General features: G+C 45.5%; 2 protein-coding genes across 2 annotated transcripts in view; both read right to left on the reverse strand.

Annotated features, from left to right (window-relative positions):
- magi2a (membrane associated guanylate kinase, WW and PDZ domain containing 2a) overlaps positions 1-19,211 on the reverse strand; it is a 169,971-nt gene that overhangs the window by 27,911 nt on the left and 122,849 nt on the right. The window contains exons 7-10 of the mRNA XM_053414651.1: positions 9,603-9,660; positions 8,453-8,574; positions 6,214-6,396; positions 158-847 (exon numbers count right to left, since the gene is read on the reverse strand). Of these exons, the coding sequence (XP_053270626.1) occupies positions 158-847; positions 6,214-6,396; positions 8,453-8,574; positions 9,603-9,660 (1,053 nt within the window). The remainder of the gene's footprint in view (positions 1-157; positions 848-6,213; positions 6,397-8,452; positions 8,575-9,602; positions 9,661-19,211) is intronic.
- gnai1 (guanine nucleotide binding protein (G protein), alpha inhibiting activity polypeptide 1) overlaps positions 1-19,211 on the reverse strand; it is a 204,665-nt gene that overhangs the window by 22,213 nt on the left and 163,241 nt on the right. The window lies entirely within an intron of this gene.

Genomic DNA, 19,211 nt, shown 5'->3' on the forward strand with positions numbered 1-19,211 from the left:
TCTTTGAGCCGGGTCACACACACACTCACACACTTAGTAATAATAGCAAAGGATGACATAGATGAAAAGGCAGAGAGAGCCGCAGCTAGAAAGACAAATAGGTAAAAGATGGGGAGAGAATCAAGCGCTCCAGCTGAGCCGACGCTCCTCCTCTCACCTGTTCCCCCTCTCTGCACCACCAGGCTGGTCTCGGTTCCCACGGCACACTCCTTGAGCAGCTCCACCACCTGCGTGTGTGTGAAGCCCTGAACCGGCTGCTTGTTAATCTCCACGATGAGGTCCGCCTCGCACAGGCCCGGGCAGCCCTGAGGCTCCAGCACCTGCTTGACGCGCTGGCCCGTGGCGCTGTCGGCGATGGTGAAGCCAAAGCCGTCCGGCCCCTTCACCATGGTGAGGGTCAGCAGCTCCCCCTGGGTGGCGCCCGACGAGGCCATGGAGATGCTGTCGGGGGGCGTGGTGCCGGTGGTGGGAGGGAGGGAGCCGTCCAAGTGGGTGTCGCCCGGATGAGGCGGGAGCAGCTGCTGGGCGTTGACCTGGTCCTGACCGGGGTCCGAGACGAAGCGGGCCGTGCGGGACAGATACTCCAGGTAGTTGTCGTAGCCCGTCCGGCCGTTCACCATGATGGGCCGCTGCTCCATGATGCCCAGCGGGGAGATGATGGTGGTGGTGGTGGTGGTGGTGTTGTTGTTGGTGTTGGCGGCTTCCTCCGGGTCGTAGGGCAGAGGATAACCACGACACAGCACCAGCGTCACGCTCTGGCCGATGGGCACCGACTGGAAGAGCTTGACCACGTCGGCGTGGGTGGTGCCCAGGACGCACACGTCGTTGATGTAGACGATGACATCGCCTGAAGACAAATAGAGGAAAGATGGTGGTCAGGTGTCAATCGTGGAAGGTTTGATAAGCTGAAACGATATTAACAGCTAATTATTACTAAAAGAATTACTGGATATATTCCCATGAACTCCAGTGGAGGGCTGAGCTATGACCCAAAGAGGAAACCATCACATTTTGGGTGAATCTCGATCAAGACACGGATCCATGATCCCAAAAAGATCAAATCCGTTAACTGAACTGAAATTTCAAAGGATTTCCTGGAGACGTTCCTGACAAATTGCATTGACAAGAAAAAAAAGGTGTTTTGTGAGGTCGCAGCGACCTTGACCTTTGACCTTCATCACCAAATTCAACTCAGCTCATCCTTTAGTCAAACTTCAACCAAATCCAGTGTCTGGAGCTGAGATCCGGACTTTTCCACATCTCCCTCAGCGCCGTCCACCTCAGAGACGTCGACCAGGACCACAGATAAAAACTTATTATCCATCTTTCAAATGTGAAAGATGACAAGAGGCTCAAATGTTTTGTCTTTCACGGCACACAGTGTTTCTTTTTATTTGCTTACTCCAACACACTGCACTTTAGATAAAAACCTCCCTGACAATTAACTGTTCCCACACAAAGAGGCTCCGCATCCAGATGACTAAATATAGTGTTTGGTGCCGGCACCATGCAGGTTATTAAAACACCCAGCGAGTGGGAACACGAGGCGAGATCCACATTGAAGTCTCACAAACAGCATTTACCTGCGTTGATAATGAAAACAATTATTTTCTAATTGCAGGGATAATTGTGGTGCTCTTTAGAGAGAGCGGCGGCTGGAGGAGACTGTGAAGGCGCGTGTTGCTGAGGAAAAACAGAGTTCCTTCAGGATTAATAATCAAAGTGTGTGCTGCAGTGATTGGCTCTCACCTCGCCAACCACCAGCCAAGTTCTGTTCACTTCTATTAAAACGTGAGTGGGAGACTATTACAGCTCTAATGACTGGGTCACTGAAGGTAATTCACATCGATTCCCTGGTTTGACAGTAGATCGGGAGCCGAGCTACCGACGGCGAGAAACCCAAGTTAAGATATCACCATAATTCTCTCTCTCTCCCTCTCTCTCTCTCTCTCTCTCTCTCTCTCTCTCCCTCTCTCTCTCTCTCTCTCTCTCTCTCTCTCATTGTGAACTGTGATGCAGACAAACGCCGGCGCTGACAGAGCGAGCTCACATCTCGAGGCAACGTGACGTGACAGAACTCTTAATTAATCCGGGCCGACATTTGCCTTGAGCGCCGGCGTCGGAATCAATAGTCGAGCGGCACGCTGGCAGAAAACAAACGATGGAGCCGTGACCTCACAGCGCCCGGGCCGCGACCATATCTCATTCTTTATGAGCCGGCAGGGAGGACAGAGAAGGAGGCATCGAGCTTTTTTGTTTTAACAGAGACAGAAAGCTCTAAGCTCACAGGCGTCTGTGCATGATGGCACCTGACGGATCAGTTCATCATCATCTGCAGCAGACGTGCTCAAAGTTTTATCAGCCAAGATTTACGGCACTTTCACGTTTACTTTGTTTGGTCCCGACCTTCGGACTTAAAAAGTTTAGTCGGCAGCGAAATGACCGACCAGTGAAAACCAAAAAGAGCTAGTTTCTGTTTATTTGAAGTGTTAAAACATTTATTCTGATAATTCAGATAATTCATGCAGGTAGTAAAACAACAGCGATATAAGAGTGGCAACTAATTTAAAGAAATGAATCAGCTCATTCGTCTTCTTCCCTCAAACAGAGAGAGCACTACCCAACACACAGATGTCAGACGCACGCCCGTCTACAAACAAATTAATGCCAAGAAGAGGAAGAGGACAGCAGGACGTGTTGACACCGAATCATCGAATGTAAATAAAGAAACAAACATTGGTTCAGACCTCAGGTGAGAAAACGCTCTTACAAAAACAGTCTCTGCCTCGAACACAATCAATTGTTTCACTGGTCTCTTGGGACCCAGGCAAAAGGGACCTGGGGGGGACATAATCAGCTGTTATTAAGGGGGGGCCCTCTTCGCTCGGGGCCCCAAGACCATTGTCTTTAACACCGGTGAATATGATGGAGATGAGATTGACTAACATCTGAAGGAGGGTCCTAACCCTAACCCTAACCCATTCTATGAAGAGTGCGAGCATGTAGTCCTACCAGAAGTCCGACCGGCTCGTGTTGTTCAGTTTTCAGTTTTAATCCTTGATTTTTCTCAGAAAAAGACAGAAACAAACATCCTGCTGTTCTCCACGTCTGTTTTTAATCAAAACTCCATTGTTTCAAATATTACTGCAGATTCCTGAGGGCTGGGCGAACTTCCAGCGAAGCAATCTCATGTTTGATTCTTCTGAAGAGGAAGAATCTGTTTGGCATTTTGCAGAAGAAAGATAAATTCCCCAGAAAGTATTTAAAAACAGATCCATCTTGTTACTCTTTGATACTTCTTGACACTTTGTATAATCTGCACTCAACATGGCTACAGAAGCACTGTTGCTTTTGTGAGTGCAGTAAAAATGAGCCTTGATCAGGTCACGAACACAGACTGACGGATGAAGGTGGAGAGAAATTAACACATCAGAGAGAGAGGAGACAAAACTTCTCACTCACATCCGCCATGCGTCCGTTCTCCATCTATTAGAATAGCTCCCGCTGGTCCCTTTGTGTATTCTAAATCACGCTGACCTTAACGCCAAGCTCGCCGGGGACCAAGGCCCCAGCAGCTAATTCATCTGTCATTGTCCCATCCTTGCATATTCCTTATGACACATTCATCTCCAGCTAATGGTGTGTTGAGGAGTCTGTGGACGTAAAGGTCTTTGTGGCCCCTGCTGAGAAGACGGGGCCACGATAGAGTCTCAGCAGGGGGCCGGCTTTTGTTAAAGAGTGATATTTAGACTGTGCAGTAAACTAACTAGTAAAAGTCCTGTTGTGTTACTCCTGAAGGCAACGAGTCATTAACTAACAGCATTAACTTGTGGTGTTACTGGTTATTTTATAAACCTGATCATGATAAGCACATACAGAGGATCAACGTTTGTCTACTTCTGTCTGACAGCAAGAACCAAACTAATTTACACTTTGGTCTTTTGAACTTTTCAGATTTGAAAATTGACAAAGAAAACTTTCTAATACACAAGAGGGAATAAAACTGAAAAAAACTCATAACTTCTTTAAATGGTGAAAGTCAATGAGAGAAAGGAGAGATATGCAGTAAAAAGCCCAAACAGGACCTGCTGTTCAAAGTGTATATAAGTTTTAACCCACGCTAAGCTCAAACCATTAAATTCACACATTCTCTGTTGTCTGTCGTTTCAATTGTGTGTTTTGTTCGGTGTTGTGGATGAAAATATGCACATTTAACACAATAAAGTGAAACTTAAATTGTGGTACCTGTTTCTCTCTCGTCTTATCTGAACCGAACACACACTGTGGAGTCTGAACACAGAGCAGCAGAGTGCTGCAGCAGCTCCACTCGTTTTAAACCCACTTGATCTTTCATTAACAGCCTCCAGCTTCCAAATTAAACCTCTTCACGTCAAGCACTCACAACTCAGACATATCACAGATAACGAACCCCTGCACTTCCTATCTGCGGAGAAACATTTATCCTGCAGTCAATAAATTCTTTGAAAGTATTCTGAAACGCCTGGACTGTGCTAGAGCTGCAATGTGCGATACATCAGAAACTCCTCTGATGGCGGAGACAGCCCGGAGGTCGTCACACGGGAGAGGGCGACGCAAATTATCTGGAGTCTGGGAAATTTCACACCTTCGCCGGACCGGGTTTCCCTGAGTGTGGGCTCGTGTGATCGTGAAAGTAGGACACACAGTCTGAGGAGGAAGGGAGGGAGGGAGGGAGGAGGAGAGAAGGCAGAGATGGGGAGGAAGTGGCGGTGAGGAGACAGGAGGTGAGGGATTTCTGAGTTTAGTCTGGGGAGAGTACACAGGATGGGATGAGACCCAGAATGTTTTATATGCGGTTTTGTTTATTAGTCATCAAGATCTATTTCAGACTCTCACACAATTATACAACTTCCAGGGGATCATGGGTAATATTCACAAGTCAGTTCTGTTTCAGTTCAGTGAGTCAAAACATTGACAAACTTTGTTTTTCCTCTTTCAGTGAAAACCTAACGGACCCGGAGCCCGACAGAATGAATCCCCACATGTGGCTGCAGAGGGCGCTGTTGCTCAGTAAAAGTTACATAGTGTTGCTTTAAATTATATCTAGAAAGGTATTTCTCAGATGCCACAGGGACTTTGCCCTTTAACTCTTTGATCACCAAACACTTATCCGTCCATCCTCGAGTCCGAGTAGACGTTCAAGTCAAATTTGAAGAAGTTCCCTCGAGGTGTTTGTGAGATATTACAATCACAAGGACTGGACGTATGTACGGATGGACCTGAACATGTAATTCCTCTGTCTATGACCATCATCCATAAGGAGGGATAAATCCTCTACAGCACATTTATGACGCAATATTCTAAGAGAAGAGTGTTAACACAACTTCAAGGTCAAAACACGATTCAAGCTTATTTTGGACGAGAGTTCTATCTTCACTAACGTGTGATAAATGACCAATAAACCCTCTGTGCCTGCTCCAGAGTTTACAGATAGAAACATAATCACATGCTGATAACAGCAAAAAAAAAACTGATTCTACTATTCCCCTAACACAAGCTGGTGTGTTCTAGCGTGTGTGTGTGTGTGTGTGTGTGTGTGTGAGTGTGTGTGAGTGTGTGTGTGTGTGCACATGTGCCGCAGTCCAACCCTTTCATGATTAATGGGAGAACAAAAACTCTGCAGTTGGTGCACACGCACAAACACAAATATATGTACGTATAGTGCAGGCTTGGCAAGATAGACCTGCACACACACGCACATACACACATACACACAAACGCATGAACCATATTTGCATTACTGGTATAATTTGTGTGTCTGAATGGGGGACTGCACTTGTAGATATTTCATCTTGAGCAGGAAGCTGCATTCATCTCTGTGTGAGCTGCACAGGTTTGATGAATTGTCGGCTCATGTGCATTAAAGAAGGTAAATGTGTGAAACGGGAGGTTTGCACACGTGCACTTAACCTCACTTCTGTGGATGTGCACTAATGTACAAACCAGACGCTGCAGGAGGCAAATCTTCAAGGAGAAATCAGAGCATGAATTTTTAATGCCGACATTTACAGCGATAAAACTATTTTTGTCATATTTATAAGTATTTGAACTTTCCAGCTGCATGACGACAGAGGACTTTGATTTATGAATATGGCCGTTACAAATAAATGATCTTATCTTGAAGTTGTTTTTGGGTTCATGAGTGTCCCTGCTTTGATTTCCTGTGTCTCTCACCTGTGGCCATTTTCCCGTCAGCTGCAGCCGGCCCGTCGGGGATGACGCTCTTGACCTGGAGGAATTCATCGGGCTCGTCTCCTCCGATGATCGTGAAGCCGAAGCCCATGTTGCTCTTTTGGAGCGGTGTGGACAGGAAGCTGCCTTTCAGCTGAGTCGGGTCCCGCGTGAACAGCGGCTTCTCTATAGAGGACACAAGAGAGAAACCCAATAACCACATGGAAACATCAATACTTCACAGGCTTTAAGGCAAAGGATGACAGGGCCTCATGTTTGGGTTCGGGGGCAGTGGTCACAGGGTGGAGGAACGGGTAAAGCTTATCCAGTAGGTGAAGCCGCAGGAAAAACTGGCAGGGTATGATCTTAGCTGCAAAACAAACAACTCTGGACAGAGGTGAGGCTGCGGTGCTGGAAGCTGCATGTGGACTTCAGCAGATTGGGCTCCCGTGCAGAGTCGAAATTAAAAGAAAAGAAGAATGAAATCCCTCCTGGCAAAACCCCAAACAATCAGTCTGTTCCTCTGCTCCCATGCTCGGGGTGTGAAGGGGGTGCAGAGAGTATCACAGGTGCAGGTCTTCAGTCTCGTCCAGAGGAAACCACAAGAAGCAACATCGGGCACATGACATGCTGTCAATCAGGGATCGGTTCCAAGAGAAGATGCTCGGGGGGGTTAGGGAGGAACTGGGAGATTACTGGAGGAAGGGGGAGCTGGGGCGGGTGGGCAGGGGGCGGGGGGCGGGGGGGGGGGCGGGGGCCTTTGGAGGAGAAGCGTCTTGTGCAGAATGAGAGGATCTCAGCCAACAAGCTTAGTCACACTTAAACAAGTCTCCCCATCGTTTCACCTCAGAAAAGAGTCGCGGCTAGTGTTCTAGTTAACATCCTTTGTTTTGCCGTCGCCGGTCCAGACATCGCCTGAGTGATTACACTCCTCTGCCGGCTTCTGCCAGCCGATAAGACATGTCATGGTTCACACAAGCCCTTCAGCAGCCTTCAGGGGGAAAGCGTGCTCACAAAGCTAGCATGCTTACAGTTAGTCAAAGGAGCGCAGGCAGCCGTGAGGGCGACAGTCGGCCTCCGTTGCCTCTCTCTTGGCCTACTTACTGACGAAGTGCCACAGGGAGTAGGGGCTACAGACAGGCTGCTCTAGCACCACAGCGCAGGCGGAGGTGTGAAGTGGCTGCTGCTGCTGGTGGTGCTGTTGGTGGGGGCACATATTCATCCGCCGAGTCAGAACACGCCGCAGCGGGGAGGCGTCGGTGGAGGAGGAGGAGGAGGAGGCGCACACGGCGGCCCGGCGGCACAGGGTCGGCGAGCGGGAGAGGTCCCCCAGGCTGTGGCAGCGCTCGGGCACCGGGCCGACCTGCGTGAGGGCGGATCTGGGGAGGGTGGCACAGGGCTTGGCATCCTCCACTGGCATCGAGAGAGAAGAAGGAGGAGGAGGAGGAGGGAGGAGGATGAAGGTGGGGAGAGGGAGGAGAGAGAGCCTCAATGGAAGTGTAACCACGGAGACAGGCTCTCCACTCCGGACCACTACGTTACTACGGAAACAAACCTCCTCTTCACCAGTGCATCCCAGTGCTGGTGCAGCGTGAGCACTGGAACCAGGCAGCAGCAAACCAGTGATTAAACAAAACCATTGAATCCCACACGTGCAGTCGGGGAAGACTTTGATTCACACACAGACGTCTCCTCTGATCTGTTTCTGTCAATCAACAAAACAATAGTTTCTCCAGAAAGACGAGGAAAGTGAATTTGGAAGAAAGTGAAAGTGAAAGTGAGTTATTGAAATAACATTCAGAATTTGTTTTCAATCCATTTTCAAGCCTAACTGATTTATGTCTGGGCAAAATGTTATTCTAAATGATTTAATGAGACGTTCACCTTCACCACAGAGGTCACATTTTCTCCTTTGTCTGATCTCTGATTTGTTTGTGAGCAGGATTGTGCAAACGCAGAGTTATAGAGCCTTTGTATCAGATCGTATAAGGTCTATATATAAGATCTAGACACTCACATGTAGGAATGTTTGGCCTTGCAGAGGCACGCACTCTTCTAAGAGCCATTCCAGTTCTTTATCTATTCCATATAAGAGTTTGTTAAATCTACATTTGAAGATATACAACCTTCAGATACAAGTAGCTTGAGAACCGAACATACACGATACTGACAGGTTATAGGTCTGACTACACAAAGAGAAGCTCAGCTCAGACACTAGGGGGGGGGGGGGGGGGGCTCTCACCTCTGTAGATGGAGGGGAGGGGCAGTGAGGACAGACCCTGGCTTTGCATCTGCTGCTGCTGCTGGACTCTCCTCTTGGCCTCCAGGACTGGGTTCTCGAACTGGGTCCTTCTGTTTATATGACTTTAATGACACAACAACAACAACAACAACAGAAGAAGAGATGTTAGATTTCACAGGCTGGCGCCGCACTGAACTCGGCCTCCCTCTCGACCTGAGATCAGATCTGAAAAGCACTCCAGCCGCTGCCGCTGTGATGACTAATTAAACGGCAGGTCCCCAGATTATGTAACAGAGCTGCAGAAAGACTTTGCTGAGTAAAAAAAAAGGAAAAGACAGAAGAACAAACGACTGATTCAGAGCTTTTCTTCCGTCTTCTGAGAGTCAGTATTGTGCGAGTCAGAGACTGAGAGGAAACCTGCTCATGAAACAGAGACTTCCTTCTGCGTCCCACCACGTTCTTAATTTAGTTTGTATGAGGGGAGAGAGTCAACCACCACAAATACTGTAATTTGGCTGCGTGACATAATTAGTAATCATTAAATACTCCCCCCCCCCCACACACTCTTTAAGACTGCACACACACACAGAGACACACACACACAGACACACACCTTACCTTTTTAATGAACAACCCCAAGTATCACGAAGAGAATGAAAACACCGGCTCAAGTATATTTTGACCTTTAGTTACATAATTTGAAGGTCCGGATGTTTACGTGACCACAATGCAACGCAACGAGAGCGTCTTGAAGGGGAGTGTGTGTGTGTGTGTGTGTGTGTGTGTGTGTGCGCAGTTCCTATAGTCATGTGTCTTTCTGGAGGTTGTTCCGCCGCCCTCTTGTTTAAAAATAGGTCCTCGTCCCCGTGCCCCAGAGTTCAGAGCATCCAGCCACAGAAGTGACACTTGAGAACACACGTGCAGAATGTTTATAAAAGAGACGCTGATGAGCCCCCCCCGCCCTCTCCCCCCCCCCCCCCCCCCTGGCCTGCAAACAAACAGTGAGCTGTCAGCAGGTAGACAGAGCGAGCAAATGCTTCCTGGCAGCAGCCGGCTCTTCTTCCTTATAAATATGATTAACACAGCACCGGCGGGCAACATTGAGAAATCAAAAGCAAGTCATTACATATTAAAGATGCACCCGACTCACTCGACATAGTAGCTGCCGTAAATGGGGTCATCGATTTTCTCCCAGCCGTACGGAAGCTCTGCAAGAAAGAGAGAAACAACAGCAGCAGTGAGACGGGGAGAATGAAGGACTTGTTTATTCAGAGCAGCTACATTGCGGTGGTAGAATTAGTTTACAGCATGGCTTCCCTGTCTGTGATCACCCGGGTGTTTTCATGGAGCACTAACACGCTCACTGGAAGGCTCGTGTCGTGGTTTCCTTTTTTCCTTTTTTTCCGAGCGGGGCCTCGTTTTCGCTCTTGTGAATAAATCTTCAATCTCATCTTTTTATGAAAATTTGATGGCGACAAGACACGAGATGAAAAAACACAACGATGTGTTTTCTCAGCAGCGTGTCACTTTGATTGATTTAAAGAGGCTACTGGTTCTTTAAAGCTCCCCCCCCACCCCAAAACCCCTTTCAAGAAACAAAGTTGAAAAATAACCCCCAAATATTGAAAGATCTGGTGCCGGAATTTAAAGCACTGGGTGAAATATTTATGCGCCGCATCTTCTGCCACCCGCTGTAAATATTGTGTTTTGATGCAGGAACTTTGCATAGATTAGCAGAGCAGGAACTGGAGCGAGCGAGAACCCTCGGGGCATCGAACCTTCTCAAAACGCTACCAGCTAAAGCATTAACACAACGACGGGTAACACATGACAGTCAATTAGTGGCAAATGACAGACGGATCAAAGCATCAATATTCAAACTCTGATTTCCGTGATCTAATGTGAACAAACACATGAAACAGGAAAAATCTGTGTGTAGAAAAAAGTTAAACGTTTAAAATAATAACTGCTGTTATCAAGACATGTATTGTTCCTACTTTCTGAGTTCTATTAAATACAACAAGTACTTTTATTGAATACATGAGCATCTAAACTTTGACTAAACTGCCACAGGTTCAAAGTACAGATGTGTAAAGGGATTAAACCCTCAACACAACATCACACAACTCATCAGAAGGTTTGTGGTTTGATTCCCGGCTCCTTCAGTCCACACATTGAAATGATCAAGAGGCAACAAACTGCCACGGATCCGATTCCTCTCTACAGGCCATCGACTAATGAGAGGGTCCGCAGAAATAAATATAGATGTATAAATATTTATCATGAACATTAAAATATGAATTAATGCATTTTTTTTATTTATTTTAACAACTTTATCTGCAACAGCCTTCCAACAGAGACTTTGCTCAGTGCCCAAGCGTTACACCTCATACATATATAAGGCATCTACATGTTCTCTGTGGTTCTCTGCTCAGAACCCTGAGCTCAGCCTGTTAGCTTGCTATGAGCAGGCACATTAATTACACAGGACAAAATGAAAATGTCATCTCAGGAAAAGTCACTGAAGAATTCTGTAATTCGTCCTGAGAGGAGCAGAAATGTCCAAATCCATCCGAGCAACTCACACTGACCAGATCCCCATCGCTCAGATTAAGAGCTTTAACTTGGTATTTTCAAAGTGGCCTCGAACTTTTTAATATTTCTGAACAGATGCATGGAGTCATATTATTCCTGCCCTCTCTGCCTCTTCCTGCACGTGCACTGTGCTGCAGGACGAGCTTCTGTTCCTGGAGATCAAAGCCGATCCGCCGTCAAACCTTCCGACACTCGTCAGTCACACTGGACGGGATTTTCAAAAGTCCCCTTCTCCTCCATTTCCTCCTTCCCCTCTCCACAGCTCCCTGACTCTGCAGCTCTTCAGAACCCGTCTGGAAGGAGTTCCCGTTTGCTTTTGCAGAACATTACAATTAGCATTTAAAGCACCCCCCCCCATCCCCATGCAGGGTTTAGCCTAATAGCATGATCATTCAAAAAGCAAGTTGGGTACACAGTGTGAGAGGCTCTCGTTAAAACTGCATTTCGAGGTGAGTGCAGCCCGGAGCTGGGGGGGGGGACGACAGTGTGTTCCAGTGCAGCTCAGCGTGGAATCACACGAGCTTTGATTAGTGACGAGGCGAAGGGGAATCAGGAGGAGAGCGGAGATAAGAGCAGAGGAAACGCTTCCTAATCAGGAAAGGGAGGCGAGCAGAGGGAGCCATGGAGCACCTCCCGAAAAGTCCGGCTGCAGCTCGAGAGAGACGAGGAACGAGGAGCTGCACGCCACAGACACTGCTCTGTGTGGTCACTGCATATATTCAATAACACTGCTTGGCCTAGTTAGCGCCGTGCACGCTCCCATCCCTACCGTGCACGCTCCCATCCCTCCCAGTCACGGAGCAGACGTATCACAACAATGCTGGTGCAATGCTAATGCACGTGCCATATGCTGCTCTGAACCCCTGCCCCCATCGCCTCCAAACAAATGATTAAACTTTCAGTGGGATGAACACACACACACACACACACCGAGATATCTACTACTACAACACACACACACACACACACAGACGCACATAGGGTTGTGAGTGATATAACAGAGCGCTGCGAGCAGGCTGACAGCCCACGGGAATACCTCCTGTGAACACTGCAACGTTCCTTAGCCCCATCTCCACTCATTAAATATGAAAGAGAGCGTTTCATGTTCTCACCTTTACACACATATACACACACACACACTTTACGTTAATTCTCTCACACACACACAAACCCTCACCAACGTTTTGCATATGCCCAAACACGTAGACACACACACACACACGTGTAGAGATCAAAGGGCTGTCATGAATCTTAGCCAAAGCCTTTTCTATTTAAGTGTCCACAAGAAGAAGCCAGAAATGTCTCTGCTCCGAAAAGAGGAACTCAAACAAATCAAGCTGCAAACAACACCCACAGCAGAATGATGGTTTATTTATAAGAAGGAAAACAGAGTTATTCACGATAGAGGGTCGGACCAGGGAAGACAGAAGACACACACGTTGGGGAGACGGCAACAAATAAACCAGATTTCAGTTGGAAATAAAACACCAATAACTAAATGTGAAGCCGCTGTGAGTTAGTTATTAACTAAACATTTTCTCTCTAATATACAATCAGGAAAGGGGCATCAATCATTTTCATGTCAATCTTAAAAATACCAAAACATCCTACAATATTCAGAACATAGTTGTAGTCAATCGAAATTATCTCTTGATGCTTTTTGTGTCTCATGTTAATTAACATTAGCTATCGTTGGATCACCTTCCTGCCACAGAGGCCGCTATTCTGCAGAATTTCATGTTTTAAGGAGTTCCTGTGGTGTCATGGCTGCAGTGCAGTATCCCCCCCCCCCACAAAAAAAGAAACACACACAATGAAGTGTTTCTTTCACTGAGCAGCCGGCTGATAAATGCTGAACCTGGGAGGATTGTCTCTTTGCTCGCACTCTGTTGTTTGGCTCCAGTGAGCCTCGTTTATAACCTCTCTGTCAGCAGCCTGCAAATGGAGTCCTAGCTCCATGGGACAATGTGTGTGTGTGTGTGTGTGTGTGTGTGTGTGCGCGCACGCCACACTGTAAAAAGCCGACACTGCTTATCACTGCCCTGCCGCATGAGTCCAGGAGGAAAATGTCAAGCTGATGTAAAATGTCCGGGCAGGAGTTCTTATGATGGAGCCCAGAAGCGAGTGGAACAAGTTTTGGCATCTCTCGTCCTGCAGTCACAGGTGGAGGACCACTTACTGCCAGCAGGAGGCATCCTGACATCTTCCACATATTCTCTCCCCCCCGGTTTCTCTTCATAACGTCTCTCTTTCTGCTTCACCTCACTTCCCCTGACCTCTTCCATCTCTGCTCCCTCCATCCTGAGTCTCCTCCCGATCTCATGTTCTCATTCCGCGTCTCACACAAGCCTCTTTTTTTGAAGTGAAGTTTCATGCTCACAAGCTTGTGCATCTTTTATTCTGCTATTTCTAATTTGGTCCGGGTGGCAAACCACACAGCCCCGAGACACCGCGGGGATTCACACATGTCCTGTTTCTTTTTACTCTATTCTTTCTTTTTCCTTTGAGGAGAACACCAGCTGAACTGAATCATTTCAAGTGCCTCCAGCCTTCCAGAAATTAAAGTCCTTTTCAGCAGGGTGCCGCTCTGTGCCGGGGTCAAAGAGATTCATGGAAACTTCGACTGGTGAGAACCGACTTTCAGGAATTAGCGACACACTCCGATGAACAAGTTTGGATTCTGAACAAATAAAAGTTTTGTTTCCTGTTGTCTTGAGCAGCGGTTAAGAATCACCGACGACAATCTAAACTCAAGCTTAAGCTGAAAAGTCGAAATGTCAACACAGACAAAGAAACTACAACACAACTACTTATCTGAGATTATGAAATGTCACACACACGCACACACGCACACACACAAACGTACAAGTACATACATTCAAGTACATTTAACACAATTTTGATAACCCATGAGATAAAATGACCTTTAGGTTAAATCACTGCAACAGACAACATTTCATTTGCTAAACTCTGGATCTGGAAAGCAAACACAGAATGTTTGTTTACAGCAGCAACACAAACTGAAATTGCTATAAGACAGCAGTTAGAGTTTGAGGAAGTTTTCCATTATGTTTTGAGCAACCTTGACTTTTAGTTTTCTATCAGGAAAGTGTAGTGCATCAGATTAAGAAGGATTTTTCTCGTGGTGTAGTGAAAAGCTCCACAACTGGGAGAAGGAAAGCTGGTCATCAATCACCCCTGGATTCTGCAATCGATTACTTCCTGTAAAAACTCCACTAAACAATGAAAACCAGTATATACAGAGGTTACTGGGAACTCAGAGCATCTCCACCAAGGCCCAACAGATCCCTATGAAACCATATTCACATGTAGACAACCAATCAACCAAACAACCAACCAACCAACCAACCAACCAACCAACCAACCAATCCTTGGTGGAGGTTATAACAGACTGTTAGTACACTGAGTGGTTAGTGACCATTAACAGTATTGAAACATAGTTTGACGACCAGTAACTGAAAAAAAGGATCTTTTGCCATTTTTGACTCGTTAAATTTCTGAAATTCAAACAACCTTCATAAGAAGCTGGAAAAGAAAAGAACCAAACAATTCCAGAAATTATTTGGAAAATAAAGATTGGGTTTATTTCTGTGGTCATAATTTATATCTTTCACTATTGGGCTGTTATCATGAAACAAGCAGACGTCACTTTGTGATATAAGGTATTAGATATGGTCATTATGAAGTTTCTGTAGCACGGACAGAACCCAGGGAAAATGAATTCACGCAGACCTCCCATGAATTCAATTCCTTCTGTGTTTGCATAAAAATAAAGTGATTAATCTGATATTATCCAGCTCCTCTGTGAAAATCAGCAGAAACCTCCTCTAGCATCGTTTGAATCTTCCATCATAAAATCTTTTTATTCTCGGCAGTTCCATAATTTTTTTTTCCCGAAACCAAACAATATAAACAGAGTGAAATCTATTGATTGTGACTAAAGCATTAATATTCTGATGAAGTTCAATTCCTCAACATCCATAAACCAGAATTCACAAACTCCGCGCTCTCTCGAATCAACGAGTGAAAACATCTCATCATGTTTTTCTGACTGATAATCACCGTCTTTTCCGACACAATCAAAAGCACATTAGAGTGAAGATATGAGGACGGGGACCCTGAGCGCTCTGAGTGGAGCCCGCTGGCCTCGCCACACACAGACACACAAAGACACACAAACAGAGACACACACAAACACACACACATAGAGTGTTTCTACGGCCTCGTGGAGCTTGTTGACGGGTAAACATGACTTGGAAGAGAAAATCTCAATAAGAGCAATTTACCGGCCTCGGCTGTTAAACGAGCAGAGTCTGCATCGTGTGTGAAAGTCACTGGGCTGCTGCAACATGTTGTGACTCCAACAAGGAAGTGTGAGCCAAAATAAAAAGAGAGGGGGAATTCACACGGCTGTAGATTTGCTGGAAGTAAAAGTCGATCGATAAAGAGGAGAATTGGAGAATTTGATGACTTGACTCTGTCTCCTGTGCAGGATCAGAGAAACGTTTACAAACACGTCACACTCAGGGAGACGGGTCGAATGAAATCTATCACACACAACTGGGATTTGAATCTTGGGGGTATTGGTTGAATTTGGATCAGAGGGATATGGTGTCAATAGAAAACTATACAAAAGCATCACCGTGTTCCATTGTGTGTGTGTGTTTGTGTGCAAAATAACTCAAGAATGCATAGACCGATTTCCCCTGAACATGGTGCGATTGATGCTCAGCAGGTTATCTCTGGATAATCAACTTTTGGAACTAATCGGTCAATTTCTGAGTTTGAAACCAAGGACTAAAAACATGAACTTGCCCCAAAATACTTAAAAAGGGGGACTCGTGATAAATTTGACATGAGGATTGTGTGGATTGTGTTACTGTCCCTGCTGTAAATAACTAGAATATTAAAGATCCCAGAGGACAAACTGCAAGAAGCAGTCTAGACCTCCCTGTCGGATCTGGGTCAGGCTCGGTTAGTTTTCTCTCCAGCTCCGACGGGCTCGGACAGGAAGCTGCGGTCAGAGTCTCACTCCGACGCACAAGTTCCGCCGCACTAATCGCTGCCGATAAATCATGCGGCCGAATCTGTTTAGACGATGGTGACATCTCAAAAGTTGGGGCCGGGCCTGACGCAGATGGATGAGCTGAGATTGACTGCTACATTCTTACATCACAGGCCCGACGCACATTAATCAAGGGGAACATTTTCCCTCCGCTGGGGAAAGATTCTTGATTTAAGTCTTTTAGAAGATGATTAACAAGCCAATACATCTGCAGCGTGACAGGGAAAGTCAATGTGACACCCCCGGCTCTCACAACAAATCACTTAATGGTGTCACTCGCCGGCCGAGGCAGAGTTTGACTCTTCTAGTGAATTCTGATGCTGCTGGTTTTTCGTTGGTTTAATGCTCCCGCACCGTGTGTGGAGAAATCCATGTCCTTAGATTCCCCCCCCCCCCATCCCACTGGTCTGTGTCTCATAGCGAGCAGACAGTAGTTAAGCAGCAGAATACAAATGCAAAATCAAACTGCTTCACAAGCTGGTAGGACGATCCGGGGACAGAGACACAGAGACGTACTGAACCGTGACCTGGCACTTATTCACTCCTCTTTCGCCTCCGAAGCTCGGCTTTATTGGGCGAACAATTACAGTACAGACACACACAAACACACACAGATTAACACAAAGACACACACTTATTCTGCTGCAGTATTCCTCTCCAGGAACCTCCTCCTTGTCCCCGTGGGGTCAGGAGTGGAGACGCTTCTTTTTTTTTTACGAGACTCTTGTTACATGTTAATGAAAATTATGCAAATGAGCTTGTTTTGTAATGGGTTTGTTGATGCAATGGAAATGTAATTAACGATAATTAGATTCAACACATTTTTAACTCAATTAGAATCTAAACTGACAAAAATCTGATTTGCTTATTGGACCAGTGATGTAAAAAACGTCAATCTCACCATGACAAGTGGAATTATAGACGGTATATGATGATGGATGATCCTGCTGATACATGGGCTCGACCAATCACGATCTTCCACCACGTTTAATAGCATCAAGCTACTAATTTGTAAAATCAACACTTGAACATTCATCAGTGTGATAAAATCTTAAATCAAAGAAACCATCCTCGAGAAAAGTTCATTAAAAATGCACTTTGTAGTTTGTCAAGTCGTCCGTTTGTAGATAAAATATAAATAATAAGAGTCTGTGAAGATAAATGTGTTGAGAGGGATGAATTTATTCATAGTAATGTGCTACAACTAATGTAATGAATAATATTTGTATTAAAACTTGATTATTTTAATAATCAATCCACAGTAAAACAACTTTTTTATACATTTTCAAGCAATTATGACAAAATAAACTTCAGATGTTTCCAATTGTATTTAATGATGGTTAAAACAAGTTTGGGGCTTTGGATTGTTGATCAGTTTCTGGTAGATTATAATATTTATAACAGTTAATTACAAATATTAAAAAGATATGTATTTATAATTTAAAGCCCAAACAAGTATGAAGATCTACTGATTTTACCTTTTAATGTTTGTTGAGTCGGTAAAGCCTAATAAATCAAATAAAAGATGATGTTCAATATTTCTGCTTCACTAACTTTTCTTTTCCTAAATTTCTTCACCGTGTCTGTGGCCTGTTTATTCCCACTGAACCTTTAAAATCATAAAAGTGTAGCTTTCATTTTTAAACACAGTCTCAATAATTTCAATAACCCAGCCAGACACAGACGTTGTAGCTCAAACAGGATAAATAATGAATCTGCTCAGGGACTATTTTTAGCTGTGGACTGATAAACATTTGGAGCTCTGGTGAGTCTTCATAGCAGCAGGATGATGTGCAGGGGATTCATTCAAAAATAAAAACACAGCCCCATGTTCATCATAGAACAGAAACAAATCACCCGGAGTTCATTTATGGTTTTTTAAATGGTTTCTGGAGAACAACAACCAGGAAATATTCATGAATATAATCTATTTGTGGGGTTTGCCGATGAAAAGGAAATTATAGAACTCATTCTTTAACTTCATCCCAGACGCAGAGACAAAAATATAAAAATATCGATATTGAGTTCAACTTATAGTATACGAGTTCACTTGGGTGCAAAAACACTGAGGTTGATATAGACGCAAAGTGACAGCTAATACACCAGGTACCGGCCACACACCTACACAAACACACACACACACACACATATGTGCATCTGCCTCACACCGTCTTTTGAATCCCTCTTCCAATCTTCAGGCCGCAGGCGTGCTCTGCTGGGGATGTTCTCAAAATACACCCATCAATCACCTCGCAGACAGCTACACCCCCCCCCCCCCCCCCCTCCCGACCGCCACAAGAGTCTCGAGATGAAGAAGGGGGGGGCCGCGTCTCCCAGCGTGTAATAACTCACCTGTAGGACTGCGAGCACACGGAGTGCACGTTCAAATTCAGTGTCGCCCCTTAAAAAAAATTTAAAAATCTAACTTCCCAGCATCACACAGAAGTGACAGAGTCTGTGGTGCCACTGAAGCGGCTAAAAGGAAAACAGAGTGAACGGCCGACGTGACATTTCTCTTTCTCTCTCTCTTTCTTTTCAATTTATTTTTTACGGGCGCCCCGAGGAGTGAAAAATAAAAACTATTTTCCCTCAAGAGAGTTTTGAAGTATGTCTGTGAGCGAGAGAGGAGACGTGTTCTGCTCATATTCAGGGTTAAAAACATTAACGTGTGTTATTACCTTGTTGAGGTTCACATGCGCTAATGTTCAGAAAACACATCGCTGTCCTCAGACTGTCCCATAAAAATATAATAAAAGAATGTAAGATAATTACGAGCCTTCAAACCGGAGCATCACTCTCAAAGTTTTCCATTCTGTGTCACTTGAGCTGCTCTGAATAGGAAAACACTGGTGTCTGATGAAACCTGCTGAAATCTCGGCGAACAACAACTCGCTGGTTTGTCTGCATTTCATTCGCTTGTCGGGGGTGTGGGGGGGGCTACCTGCTGAATAACAGGCTCAATAAGCACAGACTCAGGTGAGACGACAGCGCGGGGGTGGGGGGGGCTCAGCTTCTCTTTCTACCAGCCAACAAACATTTGGCAGAACGGGAAAAAAACAAAATCGACTTTAAGAGGCT

Source organism: Pleuronectes platessa, chromosome 22 (assembly GCF_947347685.1).
Source record: "Pleuronectes platessa chromosome 22, fPlePla1.1, whole genome shotgun sequence".
Classification (NCBI taxonomy): domain Eukaryota; kingdom Metazoa; phylum Chordata; class Actinopteri; order Pleuronectiformes; family Pleuronectidae; genus Pleuronectes; species Pleuronectes platessa.